The sequence below is a fragment of the Scomber scombrus genome, chromosome 24 (assembly GCF_963691925.1).
Source record: "Scomber scombrus chromosome 24, fScoSco1.1, whole genome shotgun sequence".
NCBI lineage: Eukaryota > Metazoa > Chordata > Actinopteri > Scombriformes > Scombridae > Scomber > Scomber scombrus.
Window position 1 is genome coordinate 5,650,017 of NC_084993.1, and position 19,020 is coordinate 5,669,036.

General features: G+C 41.4%; 2 protein-coding genes across 2 annotated transcripts in view; both read right to left on the minus strand.

Annotated features, from left to right (window-relative positions):
* LOC133976430 (protein unc-80 homolog) overlaps positions 1 to 8,073 on the minus strand; it is a 41,594-nt gene extending 33,521 nt beyond the window's left edge. Inside the window, exons 1-7 of the mRNA XM_062414640.1 lie at positions 7,982 to 8,073; positions 7,489 to 7,537; positions 6,962 to 7,139; positions 5,985 to 6,334; positions 5,432 to 5,555; positions 5,270 to 5,334; positions 4,823 to 4,965 (exon numbers count right to left, since the gene is read on the minus strand). Of these exons, the coding sequence (XP_062270624.1) occupies positions 4,823 to 4,965; positions 5,270 to 5,334; positions 5,432 to 5,555; positions 5,985 to 6,334; positions 6,962 to 7,139; positions 7,489 to 7,537; positions 7,982 to 8,073 (1,001 nt within the window). The remainder of the gene's footprint in view (positions 1 to 4,822; positions 4,966 to 5,269; positions 5,335 to 5,431; positions 5,556 to 5,984; positions 6,335 to 6,961; positions 7,140 to 7,488; positions 7,538 to 7,981) is intronic.
* A 2,070-nt stretch (positions 8,074 to 10,143) lies between these two features.
* Positions 10,144 to 19,020, minus strand: part of LOC134006546 (microtubule-associated protein 2-like) — a 35,121-nt gene continuing 26,244 nt past the window's right edge. Inside the window, exons 11-17 of the mRNA XM_062445462.1 lie at positions 18,640 to 18,757; positions 18,358 to 18,408; positions 17,263 to 17,573; positions 13,260 to 13,352; positions 12,485 to 12,566; positions 12,035 to 12,147; positions 10,144 to 11,950 (exon numbers count right to left, since the gene is read on the minus strand). Of these exons, the coding sequence (XP_062301446.1) occupies positions 11,741 to 11,950; positions 12,035 to 12,147; positions 12,485 to 12,566; positions 13,260 to 13,352; positions 17,263 to 17,573; positions 18,358 to 18,408; positions 18,640 to 18,757 (978 nt within the window). The 3' untranslated portion in view covers positions 10,144 to 11,740. The remainder of the gene's footprint in view (positions 11,951 to 12,034; positions 12,148 to 12,484; positions 12,567 to 13,259; positions 13,353 to 17,262; positions 17,574 to 18,357; positions 18,409 to 18,639; positions 18,758 to 19,020) is intronic.

Below are 19,020 nucleotides of genomic sequence, written 5' to 3' on the forward strand. Positions count from 1 at the left end.
CCATGTGACACAACATCAAAAACAGCACATACTGCCCGACTGCTCTGCACCCTTAGAGGAAACTTCTAAATCACTTCAAAAATAATATCAATTTTTATAACAGACACAAACATGCTCCAAAAACGGTTCTAAATTTCCTTCACAAAGAGAGAGAGAGAGAGAGAGAGAGAGAGAGAGAGATATTAGCCCAACAGCAGCGCCAATCTGGTCCAGAGAAAGTTAAAAAAAAAAACAAAAAAAAAAACCTAGCACTCACCGATGACTTGAAGATTAAATCCATTCTGCGATCCTTCATGATGAAAAAGGCACCCGAAACAGGTCCGCAATCATATCTTTATCTACCGATCTTGCTGTTAAATCAACCGCCATCATCTTTCCAGAATAACAGACAGTGCGTCATCACGCACCTGCCCGTGGGCCAATCAGCCAAGCTCATTTGAATGACGATGCCCAGACCAGCACTAGAAACTCTGCTGGACTTAGGGCGTTCTGTCCATAACACATCAAAATTTGATTGGCTGATTATACGGTCACTCAACGTTACACATCCAATAGCAGCGTCCAGCTCGATCAGAGGGCTAGCAATGCAACTACTGCTGGCCCCAGCAAAGGAAAGGAGCTGTGATGCGTTTATAGGACATAGGAGATTTGAGCTCCACAAAATATAACGATTCGTTTTCTGGATAACGTTGCATACTGAACAAGTAATTGACTCCAGATACATTTCAGAATGACCTTTTAATTATGGAAAAAACTGGAAAAAATACATTTTTGACAGGGCAGTGCTAGCCCTGCTGCCCCTTACTGCACACCACTGTTTATGTATCTTTTAAAAAGCTTTGTTGAAATTCTCCCAAACAACTTCAGATTGGGTAAACCTGTTGTACCATGTACCAAACACAAAAAACCTGAATCTGCGACCATAATGTCAGCAGTCAAGTTGCATTATGGAGAATGTAGGTTCCAGTTTTTTAACAAGGAAGGAGAGTACATGGAGTAAAAGAGATGCTGCAATTTTAGAACTATTTTATACTGTCCATCACTAATCCTGTAATGTTATATAAGTGCAATGCTAAATCTGTGCAGGAAGTGAAATATTTATGTTAGGGAATTAAAGGGAAAAAACTGAAGAAACAGTTAAAGCAGAAAGGGTTTAAAAATCAAGGATGAAAGGGGCTGAAATCAGAAACCAGCATGTAAAAATTGTGGAAGGAGGGAGAAGACAGATTGATTAAAATCAGTGAAAAGATGCAAGTAAGAGGTAAAGAAAAGAAGTAAAAGGGACATCTTAGAAATCTGCCAACTGCTTGATCAATACTTAGATAGGAAATTGTGACAAAATGCAACACTAATTGGAACATTTTAAGCCTTTCCAGTCCTGTGACACAACTTTCTATTAACATGACAATGACACTATATCACAGCCTCTCCTGTTGTATTAGCCTATCATCAACACTTGCCACATTGCTTCATTAATATTGCATCAAAGGAGGATGGTAAACAAGGGCAGATTCCCCCTCCAGCATCATTGAGAGAACAGCAGGGAGAGAGGGAGCCTAAGCCTACGTGAGTCCACTATAAATAAGCTGGAATGAAGGTCAGTGGTTGGTGAGCTGCAGAGCGTATAGAGCACCGCACACTGAGGAGAAATATATTGATACCCTGAAAGAGAAAGAGAGAGCGAAAGAGAGAGACAGAGAGAGGAAGACATTTAATCTTGGCCGTTGTAATAAATGGAGCAGGAAGAGATGGTCGATATCTACATGAATCACTTTGAGAGCGGACAGCAGAGTGAGGCTGTATCATATTTCACTGTCTAGCCGACACACACACGCACGCGCTCTGCCTACTGCTGTTGTGTCAGGTTGCCACGGAGACCCGAGTGACGACAGCCACCCCAGGCCCTCGGAGAGGCAGTGGCCCAGCCCCTGACTCCATGCGGTAGGAGAGATGCAGCAGCCAGCGGTTGCCATGGAAACTGTCTCAGCATCAGCAGTGCTTTGAGTTATGTGTGATGCCGCGCCACGGGATGATTAAACTGCATCAATCACAGAACCCGATGGCGGAAATTATTTTATTGGTGCTGTACGACACAGAGGTGTGTGAGGCAGAATATAGTAATGTTAACTCTGACAGGGAAAAATTAAGACATAAGATGCACATTTGAATTAGAATTTGAGTATCTTGGTTGGTTGAATCCACTCTTACACACAAATCCTCTCAAATGTCAAAACTCTCCTTGCTGTATGTCTAATTTTCATTCAAAGCACTTCTCTCCTCAGCCCTGCTCCCATCCTATCTTGCATTGCACCAGTTGCACGCAACGGCTTAAAATTCCCACCATCGACACATCAAGAAAGCAATTAATCTGTCTTAGCTGAGTGCATGCAGAGAAACAATAGGGATAAATCTCTCCCTTCCTGCATTGCCATGTGACTGCTCAAAAAACCCTTGTGTTTGAGTTTGGAGTGCATGAGGATATAACTAGCTTGGGGGAGGGAGGGGGGGATTGGGGCTTATTTTGATTCTCAGTCAGTCGCTGGCTGTCAAAGGGATCAAAGGCAGAAGCATTGGAGTGACTTGTTTAGTTGTCAGCTGAGATGAGCAATGGATAGCTCATCAACATCTCTACGCCTTCCCCCCACATCACTCTTATATTCTCAGCCCACTGGTTTGGTGAATCAGGATGATGATGGACCAGCCGAGATGAAGTTAAAAACATCAAAACACCCACACAGGATGCAAATGTTTTGACATATTTATTTATTCACACCTATTTAATGTCACTTTTTTTTTCTTCCTATATTTCTATTTGGATAACTAAAACTTTTGTTAACAAGATCAGACTGTGCATAAAGTCAGCTACCATTAGCTGCCAACCGAGCTGGTCAAACCATTTTTGTCGGTGCCAAAGTGAGCATAGATTGAGCCCAAGTCTAGCAGTGAAGGCCAAACAATGCCAGACTTGCCGTGGGCAGACCAAATCAAGCCAGACCATGTCATGCCAGGCCAGGGACACTGCCAGCATTAGACATGTAGCACATTACTTCTGCATAATTACCCTGGTTATGTGTGCAAACGTCAGATGGGTCTGCTAATACTCACGAAAGACAAGGCTGTGAATGTATGCGTGTGTGTGTGTGTGTGTGTGTGTGTGTGTGTGTGTGTGTGTCTATGCTGACTGAGACTGCTTAGAGCGACACATTACACAGGGGAAGGAGGAGCTATTCCTATACGCTAGCTCTCATGAGCTAGTGGAGCGAGCTGTGCTGTGCAGTGCATTCGACAGACGGTGCCGCAGGGCTAAATGTTTAGCCACGAACGAGATGATGGCACCAGCTCTGTGTCAGCACGGGTCACATATAAATCACTGCACTTCTGTACTGCTTCAACCCACAGCTGGCGTCTTTGGTATAGCTCACACAATTGATTCATTATGAAAGCTTTTGTCACAGCTTTGCAAATAAAATCATATATTAAACATAATGAATCTGCATTTATAATTTAATATGAAAAACAACACCCATTCATGTTGCATGAGACATGTAATGGTGATACGATACACTGACACAACACATTTTTGGTGCAGCTGATCATGTAAATGGCGTGGCGATTTTACTGATTTGTTTGGTGAGACGTGACATGACATTTAACCTGAAGTGGCATCTCGTGACTGTATTGTGTCTGAAAAAAACAAGCCATGGTCCTATTCCATGCAAATGGCAGCAGCTCAGAGAAACAGCTACCAAACTGCAAAGGTTTTATGGGTTTAAAGCCCACAAGACTTGGTTTTAAATTAAATATTTCTCTATAACATTAAATATGAATTACTAAATTAGCACCAGTCAATTACCAGTGGCCGAGTAACATAAGCAAACAACCCCATTTATATTCAAATGTTGCTTAAGCCAGCTTTTCCCAACTGCACCCGGCCCACTTAAAACCAGTGAGAGGAACTGTCAAGTGTCATTTACTAAAAACAGCTCTATTTTAGCAGAGAATTATGTGCTCATATATAATGCCTTTAGCTTCAGGAAACTGATAAACTGAAAAATGGTTTTCAGGCCTTTAAGAGCAACTATGTAATAATGAAGTTACTCATGCATCAGGAAAGTAACGCAAGGGCAAACTGCAGTCTTGACTGATGATTACACTCTGTCATATTTAGCTAGTTTCTTATATTTTCTGCTGTTTTGAAATTCTGTTATGCTGCATTCTTAGTTGCTTTTTTCCGCCTGTTATGTACATGTCTATCCAACTTGAAAAAACTGTCTCTCGTGTTTTTCCTTGCCATAAATATAAGAGTGTCTATATACAGCCATGTGCTGTACAGCTGGCAAAGCTTTCAAGGACAAATTTTTGATTTCATGCTTCTTGACTTCTTCCAGACTTGATTCATAAGGGAATTTCTATGGGTCTCCAACACCAACGTTTCTAAGCTGACAGAGTGACAGAATGGCCTATGACCGACAGGCAGTTTTGCTTTTGAGACAACATAATGTTTGTCTATGATTAGACTGTGGAGAATATTCTGTTATGTTAGAAAGTCTGACACCAGACCAAGAAATGTGCAGTAGAAGTGGATTAAAGGAAAGATGGTGGATGAAAAGTGTCCTTGTTTAGCTTATTATGTTCACACTTCAAAGTTGGAGCAGCAATTGCAATTTGCATTCACACTATTTATGACACCTCCACCTCCTTCTTAACAGCAGGCATGCATGGACATGACTCTTCTACATAACTCCAAAAAAAATCAATGATGCTTGCATGACCTAATGCTCACAATCTCCCTGCTTCTAGTAATTTGATTGAAAGCGCTCACTTTTTCTTGGAAGGGCCTTTGACTGGAGGGGGTTGCTGGGAAGGGCCACCTTTCTCGACCGAGTTACCACGACGACAACTCTGCTCTCCAGCTGAGGGGGAGGAGGAATCTGATTGGGTGGCTTCACAAACCACCTGGAAGCCCTGTGGGAGGCAGATGGACAGATAGATGAGTAGATAAACAGGCAAAAAAAAGGAAGACAGGCAGTTCCGGATAATTAAAGGATCTGAAGGTTGGAGTGAGGTCTCTGTAGTGACCCTGGCCAACCAAACTAATGGTCCTGGATGGCTGGTGCTAATGAATATTAGCAGCCAGTCCCTGGGGGATGGGGGGTGCTGATAAGGGGGAGGAGAAGAAGCCTCAGACTCTTGCCTGAACATTTTCAATCATCATGGGATCCTCTGAAGCAAATTCTGACAAGATATGAGCTAAAAAACGCTCACTCACCACGGGACCTGGGTTGCCTGATCCACAGGGGCTGCACTGGTTATTCACTGGGGAGTTCCTCTTAGCTGTTGCAGAAAGGCGTAGCAGATTAGCTTCAGTATGAACAACGAGACTGATTCTTAAAAGGATGCAATTAACTGTAAATGAGGATTTCTTGTTCACCTGTAACAATGTTTCTGACAGGTTTGATGAGCGCAGTAAAGGCAGGGATGTCAGGCTGGCGGTGCTCCCACATTGGTTGCCATATTACCAGACCACTGGCTAATCGGAAGGTCAAATCTGACTCCTACAGAAAAAGATAAATAATTGAAATTTACAGAAGGAAGCATTAGCGCACATTAGTTGTATAAAGATGAAATGCTGCATCCTCAACCATGTAATTATCATCTAATCGAAGCAGCAGGAAACAACATAAAAGGGTCACCAATCAACTTTTATGACTTCAAATGCAAAGATAATACAATGCTATTGTAATATGATTATCTACAAGATATAGTAATAAATTCCTCAGTTGGGAAACAGAACAATGCCAAGAGTGCTGGAACCTGACCCTTTTATCTGTTGTACACACAGATCAATCCAAGCGTATGGTGACCCTGAGGGTGTATGTGATGGAGGGTTTTAATAATCTATATATATAGATATTAATAGTTCTAGAAAGACTGAAACTGCACAGTAACAATTAATTGCATTGTAATTTTTTGTTTTAATAAACCTTTATCCGGTGAATAAGCGGTGCGAACAGGAACACAAACAGCTCCACCGTGGCCATACTCTTGTGGAACAGCTTGTTACGAGTGTGCTCATCCTCCTCCAGCAGGGAACCGCTGTGTTGGGGCCCCGATCCTCCTAAGGCCGAGCCAGAGCAGGAGCCAGGAGCCCCCGGTGAAGAACCCTGGTTCCCGACAGGCTGGAGGAAGGCGCTGCTGCTGCTGCCGGCGGACCAGCCGTGGCCCAGGCTGGGCTCGTGGTTGCACTCCTGGGCGGCATCCAGCAGCATCCAGTGCAGGGTGTGGAGCAGCTTTGTCTCGGCCACGCCCAGCTTGTCCTGGTGGCCTGTCAGAGGTCAAAGGTCAGGGGTTAATGTTGACAGCAGCTAAGTGAAGTGATGAACTGGCTCGAGAGGCAGCCTGAAGCTTTAGTGTTTTTGTGGATGGCTCCTGTTAATCACTGGAATTATAAACGGCCTCAACTAAGCATATTAATTAATCTATGGATCGTTTTCCCAATTAATTGGTCTATAAATTGTCTGAAAATGGTGTAAAATGTTGATCGATGTTTTTCAAATCTCAAATTGAATCATGTATTTGGTTGTCCCATTTTGTAGACATTTCAAAGAATACAATCCTTACTATGATGTTATTTTTTATATTATCTGTGCTTTTAAGTATCTATTGTCACAATTATACAGACAAATAACAGTTTTGGTTAATACATTGTTTAATTAATCTTATATTTATGTTAGAGTAAAATAAATAGTCAGTGCTTCAATTGCCTTTCTGTGCATTTAAGTTCTAACATGATCCAGAAAAAGTGATTTCATTTAAATAAACATGTTAATTATTTTGTTCTTTGCTTCCCATAATTCAGAGTCAGACTGTTGCTGTAACTGAAAGAACATCAGTTTGGTGCTTTGTTGAATTAGGATATCCTGGATAAGGCTGTCAACTCAATGCCTGAAGCGCTGGTAATGTCTGTCCTGCGTGTCCTCACCCAGCTTGTTCCTGTTAGACAGCAGGATGGAGGTGCAGTGGAGTACATGAGGCAGAGCTGCCTGGACGAGTTCCCAGCGGGAGATACTCTGGATGGCCTCTGACAGGGCCGGCGACAACCCGTGGAGCTTATTCTCCACCAGCACCCGCTCAAAGGACTGGGGAGACAGCCAGAGAGAAGGAGAAAAGAGACATCAGCCAGGAACTAAAGCTTCTTTCTTTGACTATCTAAATGTCTCCCATGGCCCCAAGCAAGGCAGTGCCTGTGGGAGAGACAGTAGCAGCTCTGTTTAGATCCAAAGGGATCTGGAGAAGCGTCATTATGGATATGGATTGCCAAAGGTCTGGCTCCTGGGTAATAGGAGGAAGCAAAGGGGGAAAACTAATTTGCTAAATGCAAACTGAAGAGAACACTTGATTTGCAGGTGCATTAAGGTAAAAACAGATTACTGGGATTGGAGCGATTATTTCCCCTCATCATGGACATGCATTATCAAAATGACTTACCACACAAGATGCTTCATACTGTTTTCCCAACTTTGGACGCAAAAATGCGCTGAAAATACAAAAAAACATGCTCATATGAGATTAAAAAAAACACGAAAGTGGGTTACACTATATTTATGGAAATTTCATCTCTAATGCCACAAACAATACATTTTCTTTGGCTCACTTTTAACGCAAATTTGCTTTTACAGGTGTGACATCATACAATCTGCATCCGTCTCCATTCACACCACAGTTACACAGACATGCAAGCCCACCTCCCTCCATTTAATACATTCACTGAAGCCGGTGAAATGACACGGTTACCCATTCACCGGTTGAATTGAAAGAAGGCAATACATCTATTTTGATGCCGGTTAGAATAAAAATTCGGGTGACAATTTTCATGTGACAGGCAGCGACTTTTGTCACCACTGCTGTCAAACCCTTGATCCTGTTTATTTTCGGTAATGATAAACACCTGTTATCAATTTACACTGAAACACACACTAACCTGGTTTGCCTCCATAGGAAGGTCTGAATGGGGAACGGTATTCCTTTCCCGCACTCCGGCTCGTTCTCGTCCAGGCTTTTCCTCTTCACCATTTTGGCCGGACCTGCCTGCCTGCCTGTGTGCGACCACCGGGACGCTCGGCAGCTGCTGGCTCTGCCCAGGTGACCAGAGACCTTCCCCTCACGACATGATTAGGTTCGTCCTGCGTAAAATGGCTGCAAGTGTCGGTCGATCGGCGGCAATAGAGAGCGAAGGAGCGGGAGAGAGAGAGAGAGAGAGAGAGAGAGAGAGAGAGAGAGAGAGAGAGAGAGAGAGAGAGAGAGAGAGAGAGAGAGAGACAGAGAGAGAGAGAGAGAAGGGGAGAGAGCAGGGGGGTGGTGGGTGGGGGAGACTGAGAAGGAGAGAGCGCGCTCTGATTTCAGCACCTCCCTCACCGGACAGCGACAGTTGATCGGCGTGCTAATTTATCGGCGGCGGAGCTTTAAGACGCAGTATGCAGCTGGGACAGATGTTTTCCTCTGCTTTGTGCACCAGCACAGCAAATGGCACAGAAACACTTCATATGACTTGAACGTACATAAACACAAATTGATGATGGCAAACACACGCTGGCTCGCCTCCTCAATAGTGCATTCACAGGAAGGATAATACCACATTTGAATATCAACAGGTTGTTTAATAATAACCCAGGTGGACAACGTTGTGGGCTCTAAAAAGATTTGGATTTTATGTGTTTAGACCATATTTTCAAGTACGAACAGCAAAACACACGACAAATATGTAGTATTAGAAGTAAAAGTGAAGAATAGCCCCTGTCAACATATTAAAGATTCCCTCCTGACATGTATTAAGGCATCTAAATTACAATAATGTGTTTCTGATATGGTTTTTCCACAAAAAGCTTAATGACATCTAATCATTCTCCCATTCTCCAATCTATGAATACACAAATATTGGTATTTTTAGGAGTGTCACTGCTGGGCTCAAGATGTCTCCAACTTTATTGAAAAGTGAATCTTCAGTTTATGTGAACTATAGGCTTCAAGTTTCCAACTGCTCAAAGCAAATAAACTACATCATTACAGGGTGGTTTAACTTATTGCATTACATTATATTTGGATGAGAAAAAACTCTTTTTTTAAAAATAATGTTGGTTCAAATGTCTGTGCAGGGTTCCTAAATTGCCTGTCTAATCAGCAGCAGTCAGTGAAGCCAATATTTAAGGCTCTATTCTGGGTCCACTTCTTTTTAAAATGTATATTAATATCTTTTCATATTTAACTAATTACCATGCACACGGATGATACAATATTGTATTGTATTGCAGACTCTGCTCAGCTAGCTGTGGAGAACCTGCTATATTCCTTCTGCATTCTCCAAGCTGCACTTAATGATCTTAAACTTGTACTGAATGCACATATAACTTGTTAATAAGTTTATGCCATTACCTAGAGCTAGAGGTAATAGTAGCAACAACTTTCATATTGCCACTATTGCATCCATAATTGCGAGAGTTTAAGAATATTAATACCTCAGTATATGGATAGATGACAATGTCCACACATTTCAAACTTTATATGTAGAAAATAGCCACTAGGGCAGCACTGGTTATTCTGTGGTTTGAGGTATGACTGTTAATTGAATATCTTACCATTTTAGGCTGTTACTCAGACAAAACAAAGAAACTGAAGACATCAGTGTGGCCTCTGAAAAACTATGAATAACATTTTCCCATAGACTAAACAATTACACACAAAAAAACACACAGGCTCATCAGTTTCCACTAAGTGAATGCAACAGAAAAGATAAATAACTATAAATTCAAAACATGTTAGCATTCCCCATCAGACATACACTATAGGCCTATTATGTAGACTACTACTAGTGTGGTAATGCTGCTGCTTGTTTCATAAATTATGAATAATAACTTGTGGTATCCTCAAAACATTTGTACACAAACATGTTTTTTCACATCTCTAAAGAGACATAAACAAACACACCTTGGCATTATTGTTTCTTTATACTGCTTCTTTTTTTTTTTTTAAAGCATCCTGGAAATAAATCAGTCGTTATTATTAGAATTAATTCAAGAGACTACAGCAAAGCACTTTTTATTTTCTTTATTTCTGTCGTCATCATCCTGTAGGAGCATTTGTCATCAGTACGTCTCAAACATTGGAAAGTGTGCACACATCTACATGGTCTTTTAAATACACTTACACAGGCAAAGTGGGGCTGGGGGGAGGAGGTTAGGAAAGGGGGAGCACAGAAAAACACTGGAGGGGGTAGCTGACATCAGGGGAGGAGGACTTGGGGAGGGGGGGGCAGAGAAGTTTCACAATGGTGAGCAGACAATATGCTAGTTTTATTTTTTTTATGCATTTTTTCAAAAATGAATTCTAACAGCTGCAAGTTGAGGGTTTGTTTTTTAAATACCCATTCTTCATCTTCTACGTCGCCTGTAAAGTAACACAGTCAAAACAGCCACGTAGGTTCAATCGCACAATAAGGTCGGGTAGCTGCTCTTACAAATGGAATGTTTTCATACAGTATAAAGCTTCAGACTTTCCACTTTTATAACAAACTGTGGGGCTTTTTGCCCTTTCAAAGCTGTTGTGTGACCCAGTTTCTGCAGACGGGGGAAAGGTCAAAGGGGTGTGAGGGATGTGACCTCACAGTACGGACACTAGGGTGCACCCTGGCCATTTACACTGAAAGTTTAAGATTGCTCCAAATAGATCTAATTTATTTATTATTTATTTGCCATGCCAGCATAACAGCGTTGTTGCAGCCTAATAAAACCACAGAGCTAACATAAAACCGAACCAAAAAAAAAGAGCAGCCCATTGGTTTGCAGAGAAAGAAAAAAAAAAAAGAAGAGATCTATTGGAGAGCTAGCATTTTAGCGACAGAACTGCAATGGTTATCCACATTTAAGTGCTAATAAGCCAGTGCAGCCACAGGGAACGTACAAAAAAACTGCAACAACTTCCACTACAGTGACATATATATATATATATATAAAAAGAAAATAAAACAAGAGAACACAATTTGTCCAACAATTCAGCACGTATCAGGAACTCATGAAACCAGCCAACAAGCAAACAAAATTTCATGACTTAAAATGTCACATTTTAGCAGACATGCCCATCAGCCATTCTCTCGCAGGTGCAGTTACACACCATGTTTCTGAACTCTCTCACATAGTTGTATCTTTAAGACAAGAGCCTAGTATCTAGTAGCTAAATCTTGCATTCGGTACCGTTCAAGTTTCTGAATGGACATAATGCATGACGTTTATCCCCCAAATTAGTTGAATGTGGTGATGCTTTTCATGCTAAAAAATTCACTGTACAATCATAAAACCGACAACGCCTTCTAAGACAAACACATCCACTCAAACCTTTGCACTCAGCCTATCTAGAACAAAAAAGTCTGTAGTTGAGTGATCAAAAAAAAAAAGAATGAAAAACAAGTTGTGAGCGGGCTCTAGCCCTTTTAAGGGAGTGAATGAAGAATAATCTTAGATTTCAGTTTTTAAGATCCCTGCGGAAGGGCTGAAAGGGTTATTGACAGACGAGACAGTCAATCAACTACAACTGTGGAACCTGTGGGTTTGAGTGAGAGTGTGTGTGGGTGGGGGTCATGTTGCAGTGAAGGACCATGGGAGAACACTGGATGCTTATGAGTAAATAAGACTGATGGGTAAAGGAGAAATGGTGTGGATTTTTGAGATTATCCGAAGTGGAGGCAGGCAGCTTATAAGCCTTGCTTGGCCAGGGCAGCGGTGACATCCTGGGCCAGTGTGGAGAGCTGGGGTGACTCCAGGATGTTGATGCTGCCGGCGGAAGAAAGGCGAGGTGAAGTGCCTCCCGTCTCGATCCCGGGGGAGTGGGTGACGACAATTTCCGCGCCATGGTCCACCCGAGCTTTGGCTGTTTCACGGAAGGACAGCTTGTGGCTCTCGATCTGGTAGGTGAGTAAAGAGAGTTTAACTCGGGATAATTTCCTATACTTGTTTTTGTGTGCAAATAATGTATGTGCTTCTTTTACCATAATGTTCCCCCCTCCGGGAGTGTGGCTGGCATTATCCAGGGAGCCAACCTTGGCAAGGGCCTTGTCTTTAAAGTCCAGCTTCGTATTCTCAATACGCACATGACCTCCCCCTGGGAACAGGGAAGCAAGGAGGAGAAGAAAAGCATCAAACCCACAGGCATCACTTGCCTGCAGGCCATACATGCATCACTTCTCCTAAACAAAGCTCAGGGAAGACCAGCTCAGGCTGCACACTGCAGTGCACAAAAAAACAGTACTATGGTTCTGTTTATTGACTCTGTATATGTAGTATCATATAGGGCTGAAATTATTATCATGATATTAATAATGATATTTTCCTATACTAATCCCTATCATGATATAATTAAATTAACAAAAAACAACATAATGCTGTATATAATCATCCATCTTTCCTTTGTTAAAGCCAAGATAATAAATGTACAGTACCTGGTCTGTAGTGGACGTTGGAAAAGGAGCCACATTTGGCGGTGACGTGGCTCAAGTCTATCTTCTTGGTCTGGATTTGGACCTGTGTAGAACAGTGGAAAACACATATCAACCTATGTTTACTAGGAAAAGTCAAGTGTTGTAAGCTGTATGCTTTACAAACATCTTGTGTATGATATCCGATCTTCACAAAAACTGAATAAATCAGCCATGAGACGACGTGACATGATCCTGGATGAAGGCAGGTTAATTCAAATCATAGTTCGTCGACACAGGAGACACAGGGTGCTGATGTCAGTCCACTGCAGAGAGGTTAACTTGAAAGCAAGCACTAAAATCACAGAGATCAAACAGACACAGAAAACAAGCACTACCTAACACTACAGGGAGCAGGTGCTTCAATTTAACTTTATTGTCCATGGGTGATATGCATTAGTGTAAAGACAAACATGGTTAAAAAGATACGCTGACAACCATGCATGCTGTAAAGTTGTGTTTACTTTAGCAGTTCATACACTGTGCAGAGATACTGAATGTTGTGCCTCAGCCAAATATAAGGAAAAAATATAATAGTGCCAATTCTTGCAAGAAAATTAAAAATATTTGATTCTGAGGCACAAAAAACAGTTAATAAATATGAAAACGCTCCACAACTACAACTCACAGACAGGTTCATGCCTAAATATAAATGTGTTGGTTTATTAGAAAGAGAGACAACTTGGAAAGAGAAGGTTTTGTGTATGAGTATGCTTTTATTTTTTGTGAAGTCACTCACGTTTCCCCCGCCTGCTGTATGATGGAGTTTGTTCAGGGAGCCACATTTAGCCTGAACGTGGCTAAAGTCCAGTTTAACACTTGGAATAAAAACCTGGGAATGACAAGGTATCTCTTTTTATACAAACAAACAGCGCACAGCTTCTCAAACAGGAGGGGGAAGCTTTAAAAAAGGCACACCCTCCCCCCCGCCCTTTCCCTTCTAATATAATCCCCGTAAAATTGTCCCAATTTTAAATCCGCAACCTATCAATCTGTCTGCACTCACTTCAGCGTTGGAGCAAAAAAAATATGCTTTTTATTGATGGAGTGCAGCTTTTATGCACAGATCAAGGTATTTATAAGTGTGCAGAGGGTGCGCTTGTTGTAATCCATCCAGTCTTGTCCCTGTTTTGAACAGAGCTGTTAAAGCAGTAAGAAGCATATTTGAATGGCACACAATCAAAACTTCTCAGAACTTCTTTTACTTCTTGCCTGAGAAAGAAGTAACATGGATGTATTGCAGTTTGGAAATAAACCCGTTCATTAGCCAATAACAGACAAACAGATGGGTCCACAGATAAAAAGCATGAGACAGCAATACAACAGCTGAAAAAGGAGAAAGAGATAAGGAGAGAGAGAGAGGAACAAAAAGAGAAAGCCGTACATACATTGCCTCCTTTGGGCGTGTGCTTCAGATTATCCTTGGAGCCGCACTTTGACTGAACATGACTGAAGTCCAGTTTCCCGGTTACAATTTGAACCTAAAACAAAATCGGACAAAAAAAAAAAAGAAAAAAAATACTATATGTGCCTCATTTAGATAAGTGTGCAATGACTGATCAATGTGTCTTCTCATGCATTTATATTTAACATGTGTCATTTACAGTGATTTCTTTGGTGAAGAGCTCTGAGATTAGAAGTAATGATCTGCACAACTGCGGGTGACTGTTTTGCCCAGGGTATTTTGTGGTGGCAGATTTTTAGTTTTAAGTTTGACTGTTTTTTCTCAGAGCTGCTCTGGAGGCAGAAATAATCTCATTGGCCAAGTTAAACCTTAAAAAATAAAAACATGTTTTCTGGTTGAATGATTAATGAAAACTTAGTAAAGTAAGCGGAGGTAATTAATACCATGAAGCTGATTATTCTTGAGTAACAAGCAAACAAACAATTCAAAAAATAGATCAATAGGAATGAAAATGTATCCATTTTGTGATCTAGCTGGTTGAACACAACCAATGAGAGTATTTCAGCCTTGTGCATCATTTTGTGCTGTTTTGGAATACAAAACGAATCTTTAAAAAGCCTACTTAGCTGTTCAAGGTGAACACACAGAGAGGGGAAACGAAAAGACAACAGGGGTTCAAGGAAAACACACGAGCCTCCGTCTCCAGTCTACACTGACCTGACCTGGTTTCTCTTGACAGCTCTTCTTCTTACTCACTCACACACACACACACACACACACACACACACGTTACTGTATGTGACACACATACTCTTCCTACAATCTATTTTAGTGTTTTTTTGTCCCTGCTACAGCTGGTACAGCACAGACAGCTGCAAAGTCAACCAATGACAAAGCACCTGCACTGAACCCAATGATAATCAGAGTTATTATACCAGAGCTGAAATAAATAGTTGATTATTCATTAATAATCTGTAACTACTTCGATAATTGATTATCAATCATGTTTTAAGTAAATGTACCAAATCTCATTGGTTCCAGCTTCTTAAATGTAAAAATGTCTGACGTTCTTTATTTGTCTTCTGTGTATTAGGCCATGGTCAGAAATGACATGAAATATGATGTCAGTTTGGGCTCAGGAAAACTTAGATTTAGGCATTATTCACCACTTTCTGACATTTTGTCAGCAGTTAATCAAAAAAGTATTGGACAGATTCATCAATAATGGAAATATTGCTAAAATTGTTAGTGGAAGCCTTATATTTTACATTATATAATGGTTTTATTTTAATATTTAAAACACTGTCTTAATTTATTGGAGAAAAATCAGCCTACATGTGACACACTGACAATTAATGAATAACAAAATATCACTAAATTAACTAACTTTTAGTTTTTGCACCATTTTTGTGCATTTGCAACATTTTATGTAAAAACAAATAATACAGTACAAGAAAAAGGTCAGAATTACAAAAAGATAATTATGGCATAAAATCTTATATGACTTGATAAGTTATAAAATCTTTATTATCTTTATTTATTTATTTAAGAAACGTCAAACATCAATCACTCAAGATTTCCCACAGACCTCCGGTATATCAGAGACCACACAGCAAAGCCTGGTGTACTGCTCCTCCAAGTCGTGTATCACCCAGATTCATTAAATATTTCTACCCCTATGTCAAATTTCTCCCCAAAGAGGGAAAAAAGAGCTGGAAAAAATGACAATGAGCCCCATGCATCACTGGGGTTAATGAAAAAGTCTCACCTTTGAAATATTCATGAGCATTAAGACTGCCGGTTGTCTTGGTTATGTGATTAAGAATTTGCAGTCTATTAGATGACCACACATCTGTTTCACCCCCACAGACACAAGTATAGGAGGAGTGAGACTATTAATGGTTGAACTGTAGATTAAATCTGAAATCACCACGAAAAGACAAAGAAATAATAAGATAATCGGCCACTTCTCGCTTGGCAATCCTCTTTAGTTTAAGAGAGGCTGACTGCTAAATCTGTCTCTATTCAAGGATGCAGTAAACCACGATTTAGTTTGAAACACACACACACACACACACACACACACACAAACAAACACACACACACACACACACACACACACACACACACACACACACACACACACACACACACACACACACACACACACACACACACACACACACACAAACACACACACACCACACACACACACACACACACACACACAAATCCCCACAAAACTGTTCAAAGAAGAAAAAGAAGGTGATATGTTTCATTCTGTGTCCTTAATGCAACTTCTTAATAAATAATTCCACCTGCTTGCAATTATTAATACTCAGAGCCAGCGGGAAAATCCTGCACAGCAGTGACGAAAGCAGGTCCCCCGGGCAAATGACGCTAAAGGATATCTGCTTATCAAAGGTGACTGGATTCTTGGAATATTCTTAGGAGATTTTCATATTTTAGAAAACACATGACTCTTTTTTTCACAAGGGTGAAATCTAAGAAAGGTGAGGAGAGGTGAAAGAGAAAAGGGAAAGTCAGGGGAGGAGGCCGGAGGCAGACGATGACGGTTCATCCAGACTGACGGAGATGACAGTGGACAGGAAGAGGGCAGGGGACAGTCAGAGGAAGCAGACAGACAGTGACGACAGGGGTTCAGAGGCAGGGCAGAGGGTGAGTGATAGTGAAGATGTCAGGAGAGATATTTGACATTTCTACAACTCAGAGAGAGACAAGCAAAGAAAAGGATAGAAGGGGAGAAAAGGTAAAACGTAAAACGCACAAACGTGCCTTTTTTTATAGAAGTGGTTAAAACTTTTGTTATATTGTGACAACAGACACATTGCAGTGGAATCCCAAAATATATCAGGCAATGAAAACTTATTTTCAAAGCCATCTAATTAAAAATTACATTCTTAATTAGATGTCTTAGTGCTGTAATGGTGTAAGCAAAAGTGAAATGATGAAATATACTTTGATTTTATGTTCATATTTCTTGTGTCATTAATGTACATTTTCTGTCTTTTAACAGCATATCTTATTACATCTTGTTTGTATAAATTTACAGAAAGTTTATGAATATTCATGTCTTAGAGCTATAATAAACTGGGATGTTTATCAAGTTGCACAATATAAATTTGCCCTTTAGTGCCACCATGTGACAGAAGGATGTAACTGCTGGACATTTTGATAGAAATGTAATTGGACTATATTTACTTCAATTGAATGAATGCATGAGAATCTGTTTTTTAAAAGGTTTTCTTTATGTTTTGAGCGTGATTATATAATTTAATAACATAGTGAGTGTCATGCTACAGCACAGTCCTGTTACCTGTCCTCCTTTCGGCTGGTGTTTAAGGTTGGAGGTCGAGCCAATCTTGGACTTTACATTCTTAAGGTCAGGCAGGGGCTGATTGAGAACCTTCAGCTGCCGCTGGGCGGAGGATGGTGACTTAGGTGGGGTTCGGATGACCGCCACCTTCTTCTCCTGGAGGATGCTGAAGGACTTGGGTGTGTGGCTGCCAGGGGTGCGCGAGCCAGGAGTGCGGCAGGAGTAGCTAGGGGGTGAGCCAGGCGTGACGGCTGAGGAGCCGGGGGTGGAGGCGCCGCTACGGACTGACCGGGAACGTGCCGAGTCTGTGCCTGAGGGAGGGAGAGAGATGACAATGATGAAGGGAAGAAACAGACATGTGAAATGAAAGAAAACCCTTGCTGGAGACAGAAACACCTCGGACAAAGAGAAAAGTGGGAGAAAAACATTAAAGAGAAACAGATGGGTTCTGTGTGTGATCCTTCATCTGGTTTTGATGATGATAAGAAAACAAAACACACATGGAACTATGAAAGCTGTTATGTTGATGCCAGATTTGCTCTGTTTCCACAAAACAAACAATGCTGGCCAAACAAGACTGTTTGACAAAGAGCATTTGAGCACACACAGGCAGCTGATTTCAGTTAATGAAGACGGCTTGTTGCTGGGATACTGGGGCTAGACCAATAGGATTTTAGCTGATAAGATCCTGAATAAGAAGAGTTGGCAATCTGTTGTCATAGATCCCAACTGTTTCTGGTTTAGGGTGACTGCAGGTTTCACAAAGCCAAATATGACACTTTTTACAACCATTGAATTATATTTGTATCAATTAGGACCAGATTTTGTAGAAAACAGCTGCAAACTCATGCACAGAAAGATCCAATTTTGTTTGTCCAGTTTTGGAAGACCTGCAGACACTCTACAGAATAATGAATGAATGGATGCTTTGCATGGATGATGCTCATAACTACACAGAATATGAGTCCTTCTGCTTTTACCTTTTAGTTTTTGATGAACACACCAAAAATGAAAACACTATGTTGTAAAACTAAGATGCCTTATATGGATGAGGGAGGGTGTGATGGTTCTAACCGGAGCTACTGGGTGCTCTACCTGCCATACTAGCGGCTCTCCCAGACCTGCTGTCTCCTCTGGACTGGAACGCTTTGAGAGACAGGAGAGGCAGAAGAAAGCAAAGAGGAGTGAGTGGAGGAAGAGGGAAAAGTGGTGGAGGGTGGTAGGAGTTAAATTTAATAAGCGATCAATAAGCAAGCGATTAAAAACAGTCATTAGTGAAAGCGCAAGAGAGTACAGAGGCAATCTGCTATGCAAGGGATGAGTTAATGAGGAAATCAGCTTGAGGATTCAATATTTTGAATGTGTGTGTGGTCTTACAGGTTGGCCTGGAGGGGCTGCTGTGTTCATCTTGTTCAGCAGCAGGGATGTGGCGTGTCAGAGACTTGGCAGGCCTGGGGAGGGATGACCTCTTCTCTGGGCTGCGGTATGCTCTCTCCTGGATGAACACACACCGTCAGAAGCTCAATCACATGTATGTAGTCTGCATGTACATTCGTTACAGCTACCTATCTGACATTTTCACACACAGCAATCCCTTCGTATTCTTTCCATTCACTTTACCTTCTCTGCCCATTTATGTATTCGAGGGGACGGACGGGAGCATGCAGAGGAGGGGCGGGCCTGACAGAGCTCCGCCTCCACCAGGGGGCTCCGTTTAATGCTACAGGCAGAGCCGGGCCGGGGGGGTTGGTGTTCGAG